We start from the raw sequence: 16,157 nt of genomic DNA on the forward strand, positions 1-16,157 counted from the left end.
TGTTTCCACCATCTGGGAGTAATTCAGAGAACTGGTCAAATTTCTTGCGTACGCATATAGCCACCCCCCCATGTCCTCTTGTCCGTTCCCTTGGTTCAATCATCTTATCCTCGTCAAAAGACTTAACATGACATTGAAAGTCCGAAAATTCTGTGCCAATTATATGCTTTTCATGCTTATAAAGCCAATGTTCTTGCACAAAGATTATATCTGCTCTATTGCTTATTTTTTCAAGATATAGTTTGTTGGATCTATATCCTTCTACGTTAAAAGTTAGAAGTGATATGGTGCATTTGTTGGATTGACGTACGGATTTTGCAGTTGGAATTGATGTTGCATCTGGTGATGAGGATGTGACTGGATTGCTGTTGGATGATGTATCCAGTGTTGTTGTGGTATTGGTTGGACATGCGGGTGGGGCTGGATCTGATGCTGTGGTGTTATTTGCTGATATCTGTTCGGTTGCTGACTGCACGTTTGTTTGTTGGATGATGTTGTTTCCTTTGCTGGTTTTCTGTGATTTTGATATCTCTGCTTGTTTGATCTCTTCCAATTGCAAGTCTGTGATCGAATGTGTTTGTTTTTGAAGTTTCCGAGTTGGGGTTGAATTTGTTCTGCTTCCTTTAGCCGTACCTTCCTTGGAATGGGAGTTTCTAAAAAATGGTCCTGATTTATTTCATTTTCATTGAAGCTATTGGCCCCATCATCATTAATAGAGTCAGTTTCGTCACCTCGCATGTTGACTATCAGGTCGTCCAGTCTGGTATATAGATCTGTTGCATCATCTGGGAAATTGTTTGTGTGGTTTTTGGTACTGTTTGATTGAAAAGTACGTTTTCTGGCTTCCTTTGGAGCGTGGTGATTTTCTTCCTTTCTGGTGTTATTAGTGTTGTGAATTTTTTCATTCATGTACATTATTTTCGTGTCATGTTTATGCATGTCTAGCTCTATTTGACGCACTTTTTGCTCCAAAAACCATATTTTCATTTCATTCATTGTGGAGTTTGAGTCAGATGTTACGTTTGTTGGATTTGTGTGACTTGATTCATGGGATTTTCCGTTAATACCTTCAAGTTGTTCAATTCTCTTTCTTGCTATTACCAGAGAGTGTTCTACGTCCTTTTTTTCTTGTTCTAAATTGATGGTAAATGACCTGTTTGTGGCTATTTGCTTTTTGAGCGTTGTAATTTCTGAGTCCAGTTTGCAGATTTTGTTTTCTTTAGATTTAATAATTTTGTCTTTGGCCTCCAATTCACATTTCAGTTGATTAATTTCGGTTTGGTATAGAGCATGGTTTATATTTGGCGAACTATTGGAATTGTTTTGGTGAATAGGTCTATCATTCCCTATGTGTTGCCCACTGGTTATGCCAACGTTGTCTGTATTTGTTGTATTTGTACCATGTTTTTTGGTTGCCTGTAGTTGTAATCTTTTAGGTTTGGCGTAATTTACATTATTTCCAGGGTTCTGAGTTGTTGGGGTTTTACTCATGCCGGGCACCATGATTTTGGGATGCTGCATAGCAGAGCTGCCATTGTCATTGTTCCTTTTATAATTTTCTGTTGTTGTTGGTGATATAATTTGCAACAGTGTGTTTTGTGGGCTTGATACATTATAGTTTGCTGGCCTCACATTGGTTGGTGAATCAAGATTGCTTTGAGACTCATTGACTGACTTATCGATCAAGGCATTTAACTGAATCTTACAAGTTCTACAGATATAATTGTCATCCCCATTTTCTTCAATAATCTTAATATCTACCGCACTTAAATTCTCACATTCGTAATGAAACCATTGGTCGCAAGTGTCACAACCCACAGCTTTACAATTGAAACAACTTCCGGTTTGATGTGAATGGGCTGATCTTTGATCCAACAGATGAAAAGTTGCCGATTTGAAGATTCCTTTCCATAAAAAGGTGAGAATGATGGATATCCAAACATTAATACCAAAAACAAAGATGATTTAATAATTACTAATGTGATCGAAATTGTCCTTATATCGTAAATCGACACTCAAGTAAGTGATCCCATCCCTCAGCGCCATCACGGTGTTTGTAAACATTGGCAAAAAACATGAATAATTTTCTTTTTTTTTTTCTGTTTGTAACCGAACTAATATTTAAGTATAACAAAGTAATATAGTTTGAAGGTAAGTGAATAAATTTTAGTAAAAATTAAAACATGCTGCTTGAGACATAAAAAATATGGAGGCTTGACATTGACATCAGTTAAGTAGAGTCATAGCAAGCAATTTAATTATAATGGGTAGTAAAAGGAAAACGTCAAAAATATTTGGACTAGGCTCTGGACCAGCAAAGGGCAAAAGAACAAGTACAAGGTGTGGAAGACCAACTGTAAATTTTATGATTAGGAGAAAAAGGATTAAGCGGAAGTCTCTGCCGCTGTCCCTTGTTTTAAAGAGAATCAAACAGACAACAATAAGTAAGAGAAAAAACACCAAAGAATGCCATAAATTTTTCACTTCCGAACTATTAGAAAATGGACTAAAACTGAAAATCAGAGAAAGGACAATGCATAATTTAAGCCCACAAGGTTATAGATTTGTGAATTTGGACTCATTACAAGGACATGTCAGTGAAATAACTATGCACGTATGTCTGTGTCCTTCAGCAATAGAGCTAAGTTCTAAAAACCAATCACCAATAAAACTTGTAAGCGAGGAAAGGAAATTAGGACTTGCAACCGTTCTTTGTGCTCAGTGTGAAGGATGTCATAAACAATTTAAATTCTGCACTAGCCCATCATTGCCAGAAAGTAAAAGGTTTGATGTAAACGTGAGAGCTGTGTGGGGAAGTATTGCCACTGGAAATGGACCGTCTCACTTAAATGAAATCATGGGGACAATGAATTCACCAGGACTCTCGTCAACTTCATTTTCAGCAATTGAACAAGAAGTAGGGGAATGGTGGTTAGCAGCTCTCCAAGAAAATATGTTACAGGTAATTATAATTGATTAAAACATAAATGTACATGATGTAAAATGAATGCATGAACATCGAAAAAAAACCATAATATATATAATAAATGTAAATGAGAATCCCATCCCCCCCGCCCACACACACACACACGCTCCAAAAAAGGTAACTGCATAAATAAATAATATATATTACTTTTCATAGGTTGTCATTATAACATGTCATACATCATGTACATGTACATGTATCAATATTAAACATGATCTTAATTACTGCCTGTTCCAGTTAAGTCAAAAGATAACTTTTTTAAATAAACATCTTATATCAAGAAATGACCAGATGCTAACCTTAATTGAATCTTGAACATTTTGTTATTTGGATGAGAAACACAAAGACTTAAAAAAAAATATAGAAATGCTAATATTGCAAACACTCAACAGATGCATGGGTTGGAAAGGGGGGAATTTTACTTAAATCTGTTCTTTTAATTATACAGTATGCATGTACATGTATGTCTGTAAAATTTGTACGGCTCCTAAACCAGATGTCTATTCTAGTGAACAAGCACTACAAACTGCTCAGAGTATGAAAAGACCATATTTTGTGCTCAACCAGTATTAAAGTCGAGCACATATTATACTTGACAAGACTTGACATAATCTTGACACTACTTAACTGCACTTGATTTTGGTCTCGACTTTACTTAATAAGTCTGATTGAGTATTTGCTAATCTTCATATGGTATGAATATGGTCTTGACCTTTCTTGACTCAATCTTGAGCTTTGAGTTTAGTCTAGACTGGTCTGAATCAGCCCATTTACAAAAAATGTACCTCAATTATATACATGTATTGATCTTACAAAATTTTGTTCATTGCTGTCTAATTACATGAATTAATGGATAAAAAAACTATAATTTTAAATTCTGATTAAATTCATATCTACATTTTGTACATGTATAGTCACCTCTAATTATTTACTATTACTTTATCACATTAACTTTGATTTTTAGCTCACCTGACCCAAAGGCTATGTGAGCTTATACCATCACTTGCATTGACTTGGCGTCCGTCGTCATAAACTATTTCAAGAATCTTCTCCTCTGAAACTACTGGGCCAAATAATTCAAACTTTAATAGAATGTTCCCTAGGGTATCTAGTTTGTAAATTGTATCCGAAAATTTAATCTATCAACAAACATGGCCGCCATGGCTAAAAATATAACATAGGGGTCAAATGCAGTTTTTGGCTTATATCTCAAAACTAAAGCATTTAGAGCAAATCTGACAAGGGATAAAAATGTTCAATACTGTAGGTCAAGATCTATCAGCCCTGATATTTTCAGATGAATCTAACAATCCATTGTTGGGTTGCTGCCACTTAATTGGTAATTTTAATGAAATTTTGCAGTTTTTGTTTATTATCTTAAATATCATTGAAGATAAAGATAAACTGTAAACAGCAAAAATGTTCAGCAAAGTAAGATCTACAAAAAAGTTAACATGACCAATATTATCAATTGACCCCTTAAGGAGTTATTGCCCTTTAAAGTCAAATTTGCTCTATTTGTTCATCAAACTTGCTTAAATTAAAAAATCTTCCCCTCTAAAACAACTGGGCCAAATACTCTCAAACTTTAAATGAATGTTCTTTGGGGTATCTACTTTCTAAATTGTATCTGAAGTTTTGATCCATTAACAAACATGGCTGCTGTGGCTAAAAATAGAACATACATGTAGGGGTCAAATGCGGTTTTTGGCTTATACTGTTATATATCTCAAAAACTTAAGCATTAACAGCAAAAAATGTTCAATAGGTCATGATCTATCAACCCTGAAATTTTCAGATGAATCTTACAACCCATTGTTGGGTTGCTGCCACTAAATTGGTAATTTTAAATAAGGAAATTTTGCAGTTTTTGGTTATTAGCTTGAATATTTTTGAATATAAAGATAAACTGTAAACAGCAGATATGTTTGGCAAAGTAAGATCTACAAATAATCAATATGATCAACATTTAAATGGCATTTTAAAGCAAAAATAATAATTGTGAATGGTTTAAGCAAAACGCTTCAGGTGAGCTTATCAGGCTCTTGAGACTTGAGAGCCTCTTGTTATAAATGTTTGTAGCCATCTCAACTATATATTGGCCTAACAGAATGCCACATTGTTTGGTAGTTTGTTGTATTGCTGTCAAATAAAAGGATTGAATTAATACACATAGTTAAAAACAAAACTATAATTTTCAGTTTGGGCGTAATTCAGATAGTCACTTTTAAATTTTATTATAACTTTTCCAAATTAACTTTGTTTTACATAAAACTATACAGCTATTTCAATTATATATTATTCTTACAGAAAGCCATGTTTTTTCATAGTTTGGTATTTTGCTGTCCAATTTAAGGACTTTTAATTAATAATGTAAAAAGAGCTAGAATGTTCTGTTCAGACTAAATTTAGATAGTCCCCTTTAATTTTTTTTATAACTTTTTTAAATTACCTTGAAGTTACATAAAACTATGCAGATATCTCAATTATATATTGATCTTACAGAATGCCACATTGTTTTTGTTTTTTGTGTATTGCTGTCAAATTGAAGGATTAAATTAATTTATAAAAAAAGATAGAATTTTCATTTTTGACTAAATTCAGATAGTCACCTTTAGTTTTTTTTATAACTTTTCCAAGTTAACTTGGATTTACATAAAACTATACTGCCATCTCAATTATATATTAATCTTACATAACTCCTTATTTTTTCATAGTTTGGTGTTTTGCTGTCCAATTTAAAGACTTTTAATTAATAGGTAAAAAGAGCTATAATTTTCTGTTTGCACCAAATTTAGATAGTCACCTTTAATTTTTTTTATAAGTTTTTAAAATTAACTTGGATTTACATAAAACTATTCAGCTATTTTAATTATATATTAATCCTACAGAAAGCCACATTGTTTGGTAGTTTGGTGTATTTGTATCAAATTTTTTCCAATGTTAATTTCTATTAAATTAAATTTAATATAATATATATTTAATTATTATAAATAATAGGATAACTTAATTAGGCTAATATTTTAGAAGGTAGACGACCTGGATACTTTATACTTTTATATAGATGCCTTATGTTTTGAACTGTCCGTCTGTCATATGACCATTGGCCTTGACCTCATTATTATGGTTCAGTGACTACTTGAAAAGAAGTTCAATTTTTCTGCAATGTTAATTTCTCACTTATTAAAAAAAATGTATAAGTAATAGGATAACTATATTTAGTATGTGTGTACCTTGTAAGGTCCCCATGTCTATCAGTCAGTCAATTTTCACATGACCAAAATCTCATTTCATGGATCAGTGAACAAGGTTAATATAGGGTTAAGTCTATATCTCAGAAATTATAAGCAATGGGTCTTCTGTATTTGGTGTGTGGAATGATTGTAAGGTGTACATGTCCAACTGGCAGTTGTCATATGACCTTGACCTCATTTTCATGGTTAGTGGTCAAAGTTAAATTTTTGTGTTTAGGTCTATTCAAAGATACTACATGTATTACATTTTGTATTAGCATTCATTCAATTATATTTGGTGTATTGAATGATTGTAAGGTGTACATGTCCAACTGACAGGTGTCATCTGACCTTGATCTCATTTTCATGGTTCAGTGGTCAAAGTAAAATTTTGCAATTTTGTCTATTTCTCATATACTATAAGCATCAAGTTGATTATATTTGGTGTATAGAATGTTTGTAAGTTGTACAAGTCTGTCTTGTAATAATCATCTGACCTTGACCTCATTTTCATGGTTCATTGGTCAATGTTAAATCATCAATGATTTGGTCTTTTTTCAAATACTATAGGGATAGTAGAATATATTTTGGTGTATGAAATAATTGTATGGTGTGTATGCATGGCTGTTTAGTAGGTGTTTGCTGATCTTGACCTAATTTTCATGGTTCATTGGTCAAGGCTAATTTGTTTCATGAGGTTAATTCGGAGATACTTTTAGCAATAGGTAAACTAGATTGTTGTGTGGAATGAGTGTATGAACTACATTTATGTCTAAAAGGTTTATCTCACCTTCATCTCAAGTACAGTTAATTTAATGTAATGCTTGTTGTATACAATGCTTTTTTACACTTTCAACATAAATTATATTATGAACACTAGAACAGGCAAGACATTTCAGTGTGTCCACTCTTGTTTAATTATGTTTGCTTACATTAGAAAATCTTTTTCTTTCAAACTGCTAAATCAATTTCAGCTAAACTTGGATGAAAGAGTTTTGGAGTATCTAAGAATCAATTTTGTATTCTATTACAGTGTGGGTCAAGAAACATTTCAGCTTATTCACTCTATGTACTATACAAAATATATACTATCACCCCCCCCCCCCCCCCCCCCCCCCCCCTCACCACCACCACCATCACCACCACCACCACCACATTTTCCAAGTTTAATAGACAATCCATTAAATAAAGCAAGAGACAAACCATATTATGTGTATGGAATTAATTAAAACATGGGAAATATTTCAGCTTATTCACCTTCTGTACTATACAAAATAATTTTTAATGTACCTAACAAAACTGTCACACAAACTTGATTAATTGCAGAAAAAAAAACAATTTTCTGTCTGAAAAAACAAAGAAATCCCACCACACTTAAAACTTTTAATTAGGTTTAGCCTTCATGGCTTTAATTAATGATATTTTAGGAAACTCAAGTGTGACTAGTTATATTTATATGTCCCATATGTTTATTTAACAGGTTGGAGCAGAGGAAAGAAGGATTGCCATGGAGAACGGATTTTTTCATCAGGGTATCCCAGCAATAACCGTAATTACTGATGGAGGATGGTCGAAGCGAACCCACAAACATTCCTATAATGCCCTGGGAGGAGTGGCAATCATAATAGGGCAAGCAACCAAAAAACTTTTGCATATAGGAGTACGAAACAAGTATTGCTATGTATGTAGCACTGCAGAGAAAGTCAATACAATCCCAACAGAACATACATGTTTTAAGAACTGGTCAGAAGATAGTCAGTCTATGGAAGCTGATATTGTGCTTGAAGGGTTCAAACAAGCAGAATCCAAACATGGCCTACGCTATATCCGTGTTGTAGGAGATGGTGACAGTTCAGTTTATGCTAGGATACGAGAGGAAGTGCCAGGTTGGGGTAGATATGTGGAAAAGGAAGAATGTGCTAACCATACATGCAAATGTTTTAGGTCAAACCTGGAAAAACTTGTTTCCGAAAATCATCTATATAAAGGTAGAAACCATTTAACAAAAACAACTCGTGTACGGTTAGTATCTGCTTTGCGTAGTGCCATCAGAATGCGTTCTAAAGATGTAGAAACAAATCACCTCACAAAACCTGAAGCTATTTCTCAGCTTCGTCATGACATAAAAAATTCTGTTTTTCATGTTTTTGGTTTACATTCCAACTGCAGTAACTTTTGCAAGGCAAGAGACAATGTCAATCCAATCACTCATGACCATCATGTCATACCACCGGATCAACCAGTGGAAGAGACATTGGATATATTTGAAGAACAGGAAAAACTTTGGTCTGAAGGCTCATCATTAGCTGCACAGGAGGAAGCAAGAGGAGAATCATCTATAGAGTACAGTAATGTTGAACAGTATATAATTCAAGACGTGACATCAATTTTGAATAGAATTGCTGAAAAAGCTCACCGTCTCATTTCTAATACAACAACAAATTTAGCTGAAAATTGGATGAGAATAAGGACCAAATTTGATGGCGGAAAAATCTACAACCTCTGTAATAGAGGATCTTGGCATGGACGATGTTTTGGAGGAGGGCTAAGAATGAATTTTGGACCAAAGTGGTCACCTATTGTTTGGGAACAGGCAACAGCAACAAAAGCAGGTAAATTCTTTGATGAATACTACGCTAGACATGAAAAAAATCTTATCAGTAGCAGAAAATACAAATCGAAACCAGACACTCAGCAATTGAGATGGAAGAGAAAAATGAAAGCTTGCAAACAAAGCAACTCCAAAAAAGCTAGACAGTCTTATGGCACTGAGGCAATGGATTACACCCCTGACATTTCTCCATCTGATTTATCAAATACAAAGGACAAATATATTCAGACTCATATTAACATTGGTATACCTCAAATGAATGCAATAACAAATTCTACTTCACAGCAATCTTTGTCTGGTCTTTGGCACACGGAAAGAAGAAAACGTTTAACAGCTTCAAATTTTGGACCAATCATTCGCCGTAACCCTTCATTGAAAGTATTAAATTTAGTCAAAAATCTTCTGTACTCTACCTTCAAGGGAAATAGACACACCAGAAATGGACTTCTGCAAGAAAGAACATCTATAGAGGAGTATACGCTGAAAAAGGCAGAACAACATGAGAATGTAACTGTTAAATCTACTGGTTTGCTAATTGCCCATGAACACCCATTTTTGGCTGCTAGTGCAGATGGTATAGTTTCAACTGGGTCTGGTGATGGTCTTTTGGAGATAAAAAATCTTCTGCACAACAAACCTGTCAATCTCTACCAAGCAAGTGAAAAATCATCATTCTGTCTGGAAACTGTCAGTGGTCATTTAAATTTGAAAAGTACCCACAACTACTTTTATCAGTGCCATGGTTTAATGAATATTTGTAATTATCCTTGGATAGATTTCGTTGTGAGGACTCTTAATCCACACCAGTTGTTTATCCAAAGAATATTTAGGGACAATACCTTGTGGGAAAACATCATGCTGCCAAAACTAAAAGCATTTTACTTCAATGCTATTCTTCCGGAATTGTGTTCACCACGTAATGGCAAAAGTCCTGGAATAAGAGAACCAGGAATCTGGGTGAGTATTTATGAAAAAAAGTGGAATGTCTCAAGCAGTATAAAAATGTTTAAATGAATCGTGGTTTGTAAATTACATGTATGGACATTGAACAAAGGATCATATGTGTATTTTAATACTACTTGTACATATATATTGAAGTGTAATGTATTAGAGTAGATAAGACACACATTAAGTGTGTGCTTCCTTGTATGTATTCACCAATGCACTACTATGTTAGAAAGTGGAGTATTCATGGGGGTGTAGAGGGTGTACACCGTACACCCCCCCCCCCCCCCCACCCTCTTTTTGAAATTCCAGGGTCCAACCCTGTTAGACACACATCTATATGAATTATGATGTTAAGAGTTATAAGGGATCTTTTTTATGTTTATTTTGTTACAGATCAACAGACCTGTTATTTTAGAGTTTGATAAACTAATTTTTGATTTAAATTTTATTGCTGACTTGAAAATTACTCATTGAACATTTCATTTAAAAATAAATTGAAATTAGCAACTCAGTGCCAGATCTGGTAAAGGGATTCAATTGCATGGGATTTTGAATCATCATTTTATTTTTGAAATTTGTTATTTTTCAACTGAAAAATTTGACAAAGAATGGTAAATAATGTCTTAAGGACAAAACCACACTTTTTCTGAGAAACCAACAGATAACAAAAAGGTGTCTTAACAATTAATGCAAACTGTGAAAATATATTATACCCATACAATGTTCCTAGGTTATAAAATGAATTGTGCATAATCTGTTTTCTTTTAGTATATTTTTTTAAATATATATATTGGACCATACAATAAAAATGATGTGTTAATTTTTCTGTTACAGTACATTGCACCCGAGTGCACCCAACCTGGCAAAAAAACGACTGGTAGAAAGAAAAAGAATACAGCAAAACAGAACAATGACTTTGTCTCAGAAGCAAACATTGAACCATCAGCAGAACAAACACCCTGTACTAGAAGGTAAACATTGCTGTTAACATCATATGAATCAATTTCTAACAGATATTTATCTCTTGAAATTTTGCATTTGTTCAATGTGATGATCTGCTGACTGAATAATAAGTGTAATTTTTTTTAAAAAGGAAGATTTGGTGTAATTGCCAATGAGACAACTCTTCACAAGAGACCAAATGACACAGAAATTAACAACTATAGGTCACCATAAGGCCTTCAACAATGAGCAAATCTCATACCGCATTGTCAGCTATAAAAGGCCCTGAAATGACAAATGTAAAACTGTTCAAACAAGAAAAGTAACGGCCTTATTAATGTACAAATAAATGAACGAAAAACAAATATGTAACACAGCAACAAATGACAACCACTGAATTACAGGCTCATGACTTGGGACAGGCACAAACATAATTAATGTGGCAGGGTTGAAAGTGTTAGCGGGATCCCAACCCTCCCCTAACCTGGGACAGTGGTTTAACAGTACAACATAGGAACAAACTATAAAAATCAGTTGAAAAAGGCTTAACTCATCAGATTGATACAAGTAAAAATACATCTTACAAAAACAGAGGGGCTCAGCACTTATACATCCTAACGACAAAAAGACTATCAGTACAGATCTGAGAGTACTTGCAGTTACTGACACCTAGTTCAAAGCCAATAACAACTAATAAAAAAAAATCATGCATCTAAGACTAAATTATCAATCATTACACATCCAACATCCAATGGATTTAGAATAAGGAGGTCATCATCAGGAGATGTAGATCCATGAATGTGCATACGTATATTTATATAACAATGATATTTAGTTTGCTTTTAGTTTACTGATAACAAAATCAATATTAATACCAATAAAAAATCAAAAAAACAAAAAAACAAAAAAAAGATCTAATTACAGTGTTGAATTGGTAACCTTTTAGAATAAGTTTATTTAAAGGACCGATAAGCTTACCAGGATCGTTTGTAAATTTCCGAGCACGGTAAACAACATCTCCGTAAAATTGAGGATGTGCTATACCGTTTGAAATAAGTTTTCTATAGGTACGACCAAATTTTCAGTCTAACATACCAAAGAATCACTGGTAATATAAAAAGAAGAATATGTGTTGACAGTGCAAACTAAGCTAAGAAAAATAATCCGAACAATTTTCAAACATGTATCTGAACAAACTGATATTGTTGTATAACATTTATTTTTAAAAGAAGTGATAGTCAATAGGAAATGTAACATCTTATGGATATTAATTATCAATACATTTGTATTTATATTTCAGTAGAAGAGGTAGGCCAAGATTGGTGAAATTCCTAGACAAAAGAATAGAACACAAATGGATTGTAGACAATACATCTGAATGGTATAAAGGGACAGTGCTGAGTGTAAAATCAGGAAAGGATGGTGTGAAAGGTACTTTAAATGTTATGAATTTTTATGTATGTAAATAAAGTACTTTTGCTTGCAAACATCAGTCTTCAAAATAGCTTAATATACAGCTTGAGATCACATAAAAACTATTTCAGACACAAAAACGAGAGCAAGGACAAGTAAACATTTATATTAATTGTTATGCCAAAAATGGCAAAATCAACTGTTTTTGAATATTTCTGTAGATGCTCATTTTAAAAGTAGATGGAATATGGGCTATACAGGGTACAAAAGACATGTTATTAAATAAATGAAAGACCAAATTGACTGAACAATCAATTTGCTTATAACATATAATTGCACTATGAATCTGTATTTATATCTTTACTTGGGCACATCTTTGTTGTTATGTTTTGTTCAATTTGATGTATCTCTTTAAGGTGCAATTTACGAAGTCCTATATGACAGTGATGACAACCCATATGAAATAAATCATCTGGTTGAAGATTATCGATCTGAATCTGTACGGTTCATTGATGTATAGTGCAATTTAAATCAGGTCAGTATTGTAGTTTTAGCTAAAATTTAATATTAGAAAAAATGTCACCTGATGCAAGGTTTAAAGATTAATGGCATGCTATATCTGTGACAAGTATATTAATCTTTTTACTTAAAAAGAAATTATACCCCCACATGTGGGTTGTATATTGGAATAGCCGTGTCCATCTGTAATTCTGTCATTCCGTCATCTAAATTTGATCCCAGTTATACAGTTGAAAAAATGACAGGTGTTGACATAACATTTTACCACTGTTGAGACAGAGCAGTTATTCCCAATGAGATTTCCTTATCTTTACCTTCATGTGTTATGACTTTTTCCTTTGGGAATGCAGAACAAATATAACAGCAACATTGTCTATGACATTTCAACCAAACAATAATTTTTTTCCTAACGCATACATCTTGATGAAGTTAAAATTGACAAATATAATCAAACATGTGTGGTATGTTCAAGATAATGAATTCTCAAGACGCTTGGCGAAAATATTATTGTTCTTCAATTTGGCTAAAACCTTGTTATAATAGAACAATAAAAAAATTCCATTGGTTGTTGAGATTTCCTGATCATACACTATCATGGTTGTAAGATTCCTATAATCCCACTAATAATATATATCACAATGAAAAAAAGTTAATGTGAGGCCAGTTTGATTAAATTTATAATTCAGCTCAGATATAAAACATGATGTGTTTTACACCTATGCTTGTCCTCACCAAAACAATAGAAGAAAGATGTAAAGTTTGATAAGCACAATGACTCTATCCTTATGTAAGGTTTCAGAAAAGCAAGTCAACACTTTTATGGGTTTTTGTCCCTGAAAACACTTTTTAGTTTTTGGCACTTATTAGAAAAATTTATATTTTATAAATGAGTTGCAGAAATAATCGGAGGACAAATTAATTTTCTTGGTTCACCCTTATTTCCAATATGGCAATAAGTCATGGTTTCCATGTGAGATATTCATGTTCCAAGGAGCCTCTAGTTACCGTTATAACAAAGTGCTGAGGCTCATTTTGTTTAAGCAGTAAGATTTCTTTTTGTTTTATCTATCAATGACGGTTGCAAATTGTATAACATGAAATCATAATTCCACATTTGATTTTAATAAAATCATGTCTGAAAGATGCAAATTCTCCTTCTGTATAATAAAGAATTAAAAGATTTCTTGACTTTTAAATGTTTTATAAATATTTGTAGAAAATTATGTGTTTGTACTATTTCAGCTTGTCAAGAGTTGCAAGTTGATGCTTCCACTGCTTCACTCTGCAAATCCCAACTTGGGTTATCCTTCCAGGGTAAAGTTTGGAGAACCTTTTTGAGGGTAATTATTTTTGTGTGTATCAAACTTCATATTTAAATTTATTACACCAATGCTTCTCGTTTATTCTATGAAATATTTTAGAAAGATTTGAACAATGTTTTCCTATGTCACTGATATTGACCTTCTTACCAGCATGTTAAGCTTTATCACATAAGCAAACATCAATACAAACATATAATTGTAAACTGAATAAAATTGAGAAAGGAAATGGTGAATATGTCAAAGCGACAACCACCCGACCATAGAGCAGACAACAGCCGAAGGCAACCAATGGGTCTTCAATGTAGCGAGTATCCCCGCACCCGTAGGTGTCCTTCAGCTGGCCCCTAAAAATATGCATAATAGTACAGTGATAATGGACGTCATACTAAACTCCGAATTATACACAAGAAACTAAAATTTAAAATCTTACAAGACTAACAAAAACATAGTTTGTACAAATGCAGAAAAGAGTGGAAACAAATTTGCAGTTTTAAATCTTTAGAGGTGGCGTAAAAACATTTGACGCCAATAGTAGTTGCCAGCTAATATGTGATACAATTTGGAAAAAAAAATGTTATAAAGGGTATTGACATTGGTGCTAATGTAAGCTGACTGTTCCCACATTACGTGAAATGCTTCTTATCATCTGTATGAATGAAATTATAGCAGACAAACAATTTGCAATGATAGTAAAATGTTAGGTTTTATATTTGTTGAAAATTATGTGTTTGTATCATTTTAGTTTATCAAGAGTTGCATATTGATACTTTCACTGCTACATGCCGCAAATACAAGTAGTTAAACTATACTACCTTGATAAAGTTTGGAGAACCTAAACAAAGTTTACAGAAGGAATATTGACGGTAATTATCTGAGTTCATTCTCTAAGAATTTATTAAAATAAGAGTCTTTGAGACTTTAAGGAATGTTTTAATATGCTTTTTTTTTTAATGAACAAAGTCCCAATAACATGTATTTATTATGAGAAATGTTTTATGTAATACATAGTTTATATCAAAAGTTACAAAAAATACATATTCTTTGAGACTTCCATGGTCTAAAACTTTCAACAAGAATGCAAAAATGGCATATTTGGTAAATAAATGATCTTATAATCAAATAATAATAAATTGTAAGAGATGTAGAAGGATATCACCAACTAAATGCATCACAGAAAGAAGTTGAATGATTAAACATGATGTTTTTGTGCACTAAAGTAATATTTTAGTAAATATAATTTTTTGAGAATTTCAGGAAATTATATTTGGCATTAAATTTCCTAAACTTTGGTGTGCTTTAGAAAGACAATTTGAACTGTTCATCACAAAATTATGTAAAAATATTGCAACTTTAAAAGTCGGATGAATCACTACTATAATTAAACTGAATTTGATGTAATTGATGAATTTTAATGTTTACTATTGGCCTCCATACTTTAAACTTTCACTTTCACTTTTGCTTTCACTTTCACTTTCCCATTGTAAGTAGTCCCAATAAAATGGCATCCCAATTTTTATAAATTTATTTTACTTTACTTTTAAAATCTTGCAATTGACAGTGTTTAAATGCAAATTTATATATGGGTGTCATACATTTTAATATATAATACTGAATTTTATGTCATTTTAGGTCAGTTATGGACTTACAAAAATTCTACACTTTTTGAAAGAATTGGAACTTCAGAGACTGGACATTTTTTCCTGGAGATATTCAGAACTTTAAAACATTCATTAAAAGATACTATGCAATGTTCTGATTCTATTGATATGTAATTTGCCACAGTTTCATCCTTATATTCGTGTGAATAATGTCAAACAAATACATGCTAATTTGACTTAGACGGAACCTTAAAAAATATCAAAAATTGAGATATAATTACACTATTAGTAGTGTTATCACCATTTCCAGTTTAAAATAGACGACGTAAATCATGATGCATTGGTTTCTTACGCTTATTTTGCATTAGATAAATTGCCTACAGTTATTTCATATAATATACTTTACAATATTTGAAAACACAGCTTCCCTCCGAGAAACTCTGGTTCTTAAATCATTAATTAGTGTCGTAAATAATTTGACAAAACGGATGTCATCGGCAGAAATTTACAATAATTACATATAATTGATTCAATTTCTTAGAAAATTCTCACCTCGCAACAACGCTTTCTTTTTCTAATTTGATT

General features: G+C 32.6%; 2 protein-coding genes and 1 long non-coding RNA gene across 4 annotated transcripts; 2 read left to right on the forward strand and 1 right to left on the reverse strand.

Annotated features, from left to right (window-relative positions):
• Positions 1-273: 273 nt before the first annotated feature.
• Positions 274-1,491, reverse strand: LOC134697654 (putative uncharacterized protein DDB_G0285119). Its single transcript, XM_063559937.1, has one exon. The coding sequence runs from the start codon at positions 1,489-1,491 to the stop codon at positions 274-276; it is 1,218 nt and encodes a 405-aa protein (XP_063416007.1).
• Positions 1,492-2,024: 533 nt separating this feature from the next.
• On the forward strand, positions 2,025-12,668 carry LOC134696362 (uncharacterized). Of its 2 annotated transcripts, none has more exons than XM_063558093.1 (5): positions 2,025-2,962; positions 7,700-9,787; positions 10,613-10,749; positions 12,021-12,151; positions 12,550-12,668. In XM_063558093.1, the coding sequence occupies exons 1-5, from the start codon at positions 2,264-2,266 to the stop codon at positions 12,651-12,653; spliced, it is 3,159 nt and encodes a 1,052-aa protein (XP_063414163.1). In that variant the 5' UTR covers positions 2,025-2,263; the 3' UTR covers positions 12,654-12,668. The 2 variants fall into 2 exon arrangements, with proteins under 2 accessions (XP_063414163.1, XP_063414164.1); XM_063558094.1 differs by having other exon boundaries at positions 12,024-12,151.
• A 1,232-nt stretch (positions 12,669-13,900) lies between these two features.
• Positions 13,901-15,825, forward strand: LOC134696366 (uncharacterized). The gene is made up of 3 exons (XR_010102939.1): positions 13,901-13,992; positions 14,717-14,837; positions 15,604-15,825. It is a non-coding gene; the product is annotated as an uncharacterized LOC134696366 (long non-coding RNA).
• The last annotated feature ends 332 nt before the right edge of the window (positions 15,826-16,157 follow it).

Source organism: Mytilus trossulus, chromosome 14 (assembly GCF_036588685.1).
Source record: "Mytilus trossulus isolate FHL-02 chromosome 14, PNRI_Mtr1.1.1.hap1, whole genome shotgun sequence".
NCBI lineage: Eukaryota > Metazoa > Mollusca > Bivalvia > Mytilida > Mytilidae > Mytilus > Mytilus trossulus.

Bases quoted from the DNA above. Each gene is read 5' to 3' on its own strand.
- LOC134697654 (XM_063559937.1), bottom strand. From the start codon at position 1,491: ATGAGTAAAACCCCAACAACTCAGAACCCTGGAAATAATGTAAATTAC.
- LOC134696362 (XM_063558093.1), top strand. From the start codon at position 2,264: ATGGGTAGTAAAAGGAAAACGTCAAAAATATTTGGACTAGGCTCTGGA. The intron at 2,963-7,699 runs GTAATTATAATT...TTTATTTAACAG, and splicing joins TCCAAGAAAATATGTTACAG to GTTGGAGCAGAGGAAAGAAG. The intron at 12,152-12,549 runs GTACTTTAAATG...TATCTCTTTAAG, and splicing joins AGGAAAGGATGGTGTGAAAG to GTGCAATTTACGAAGTCCTA.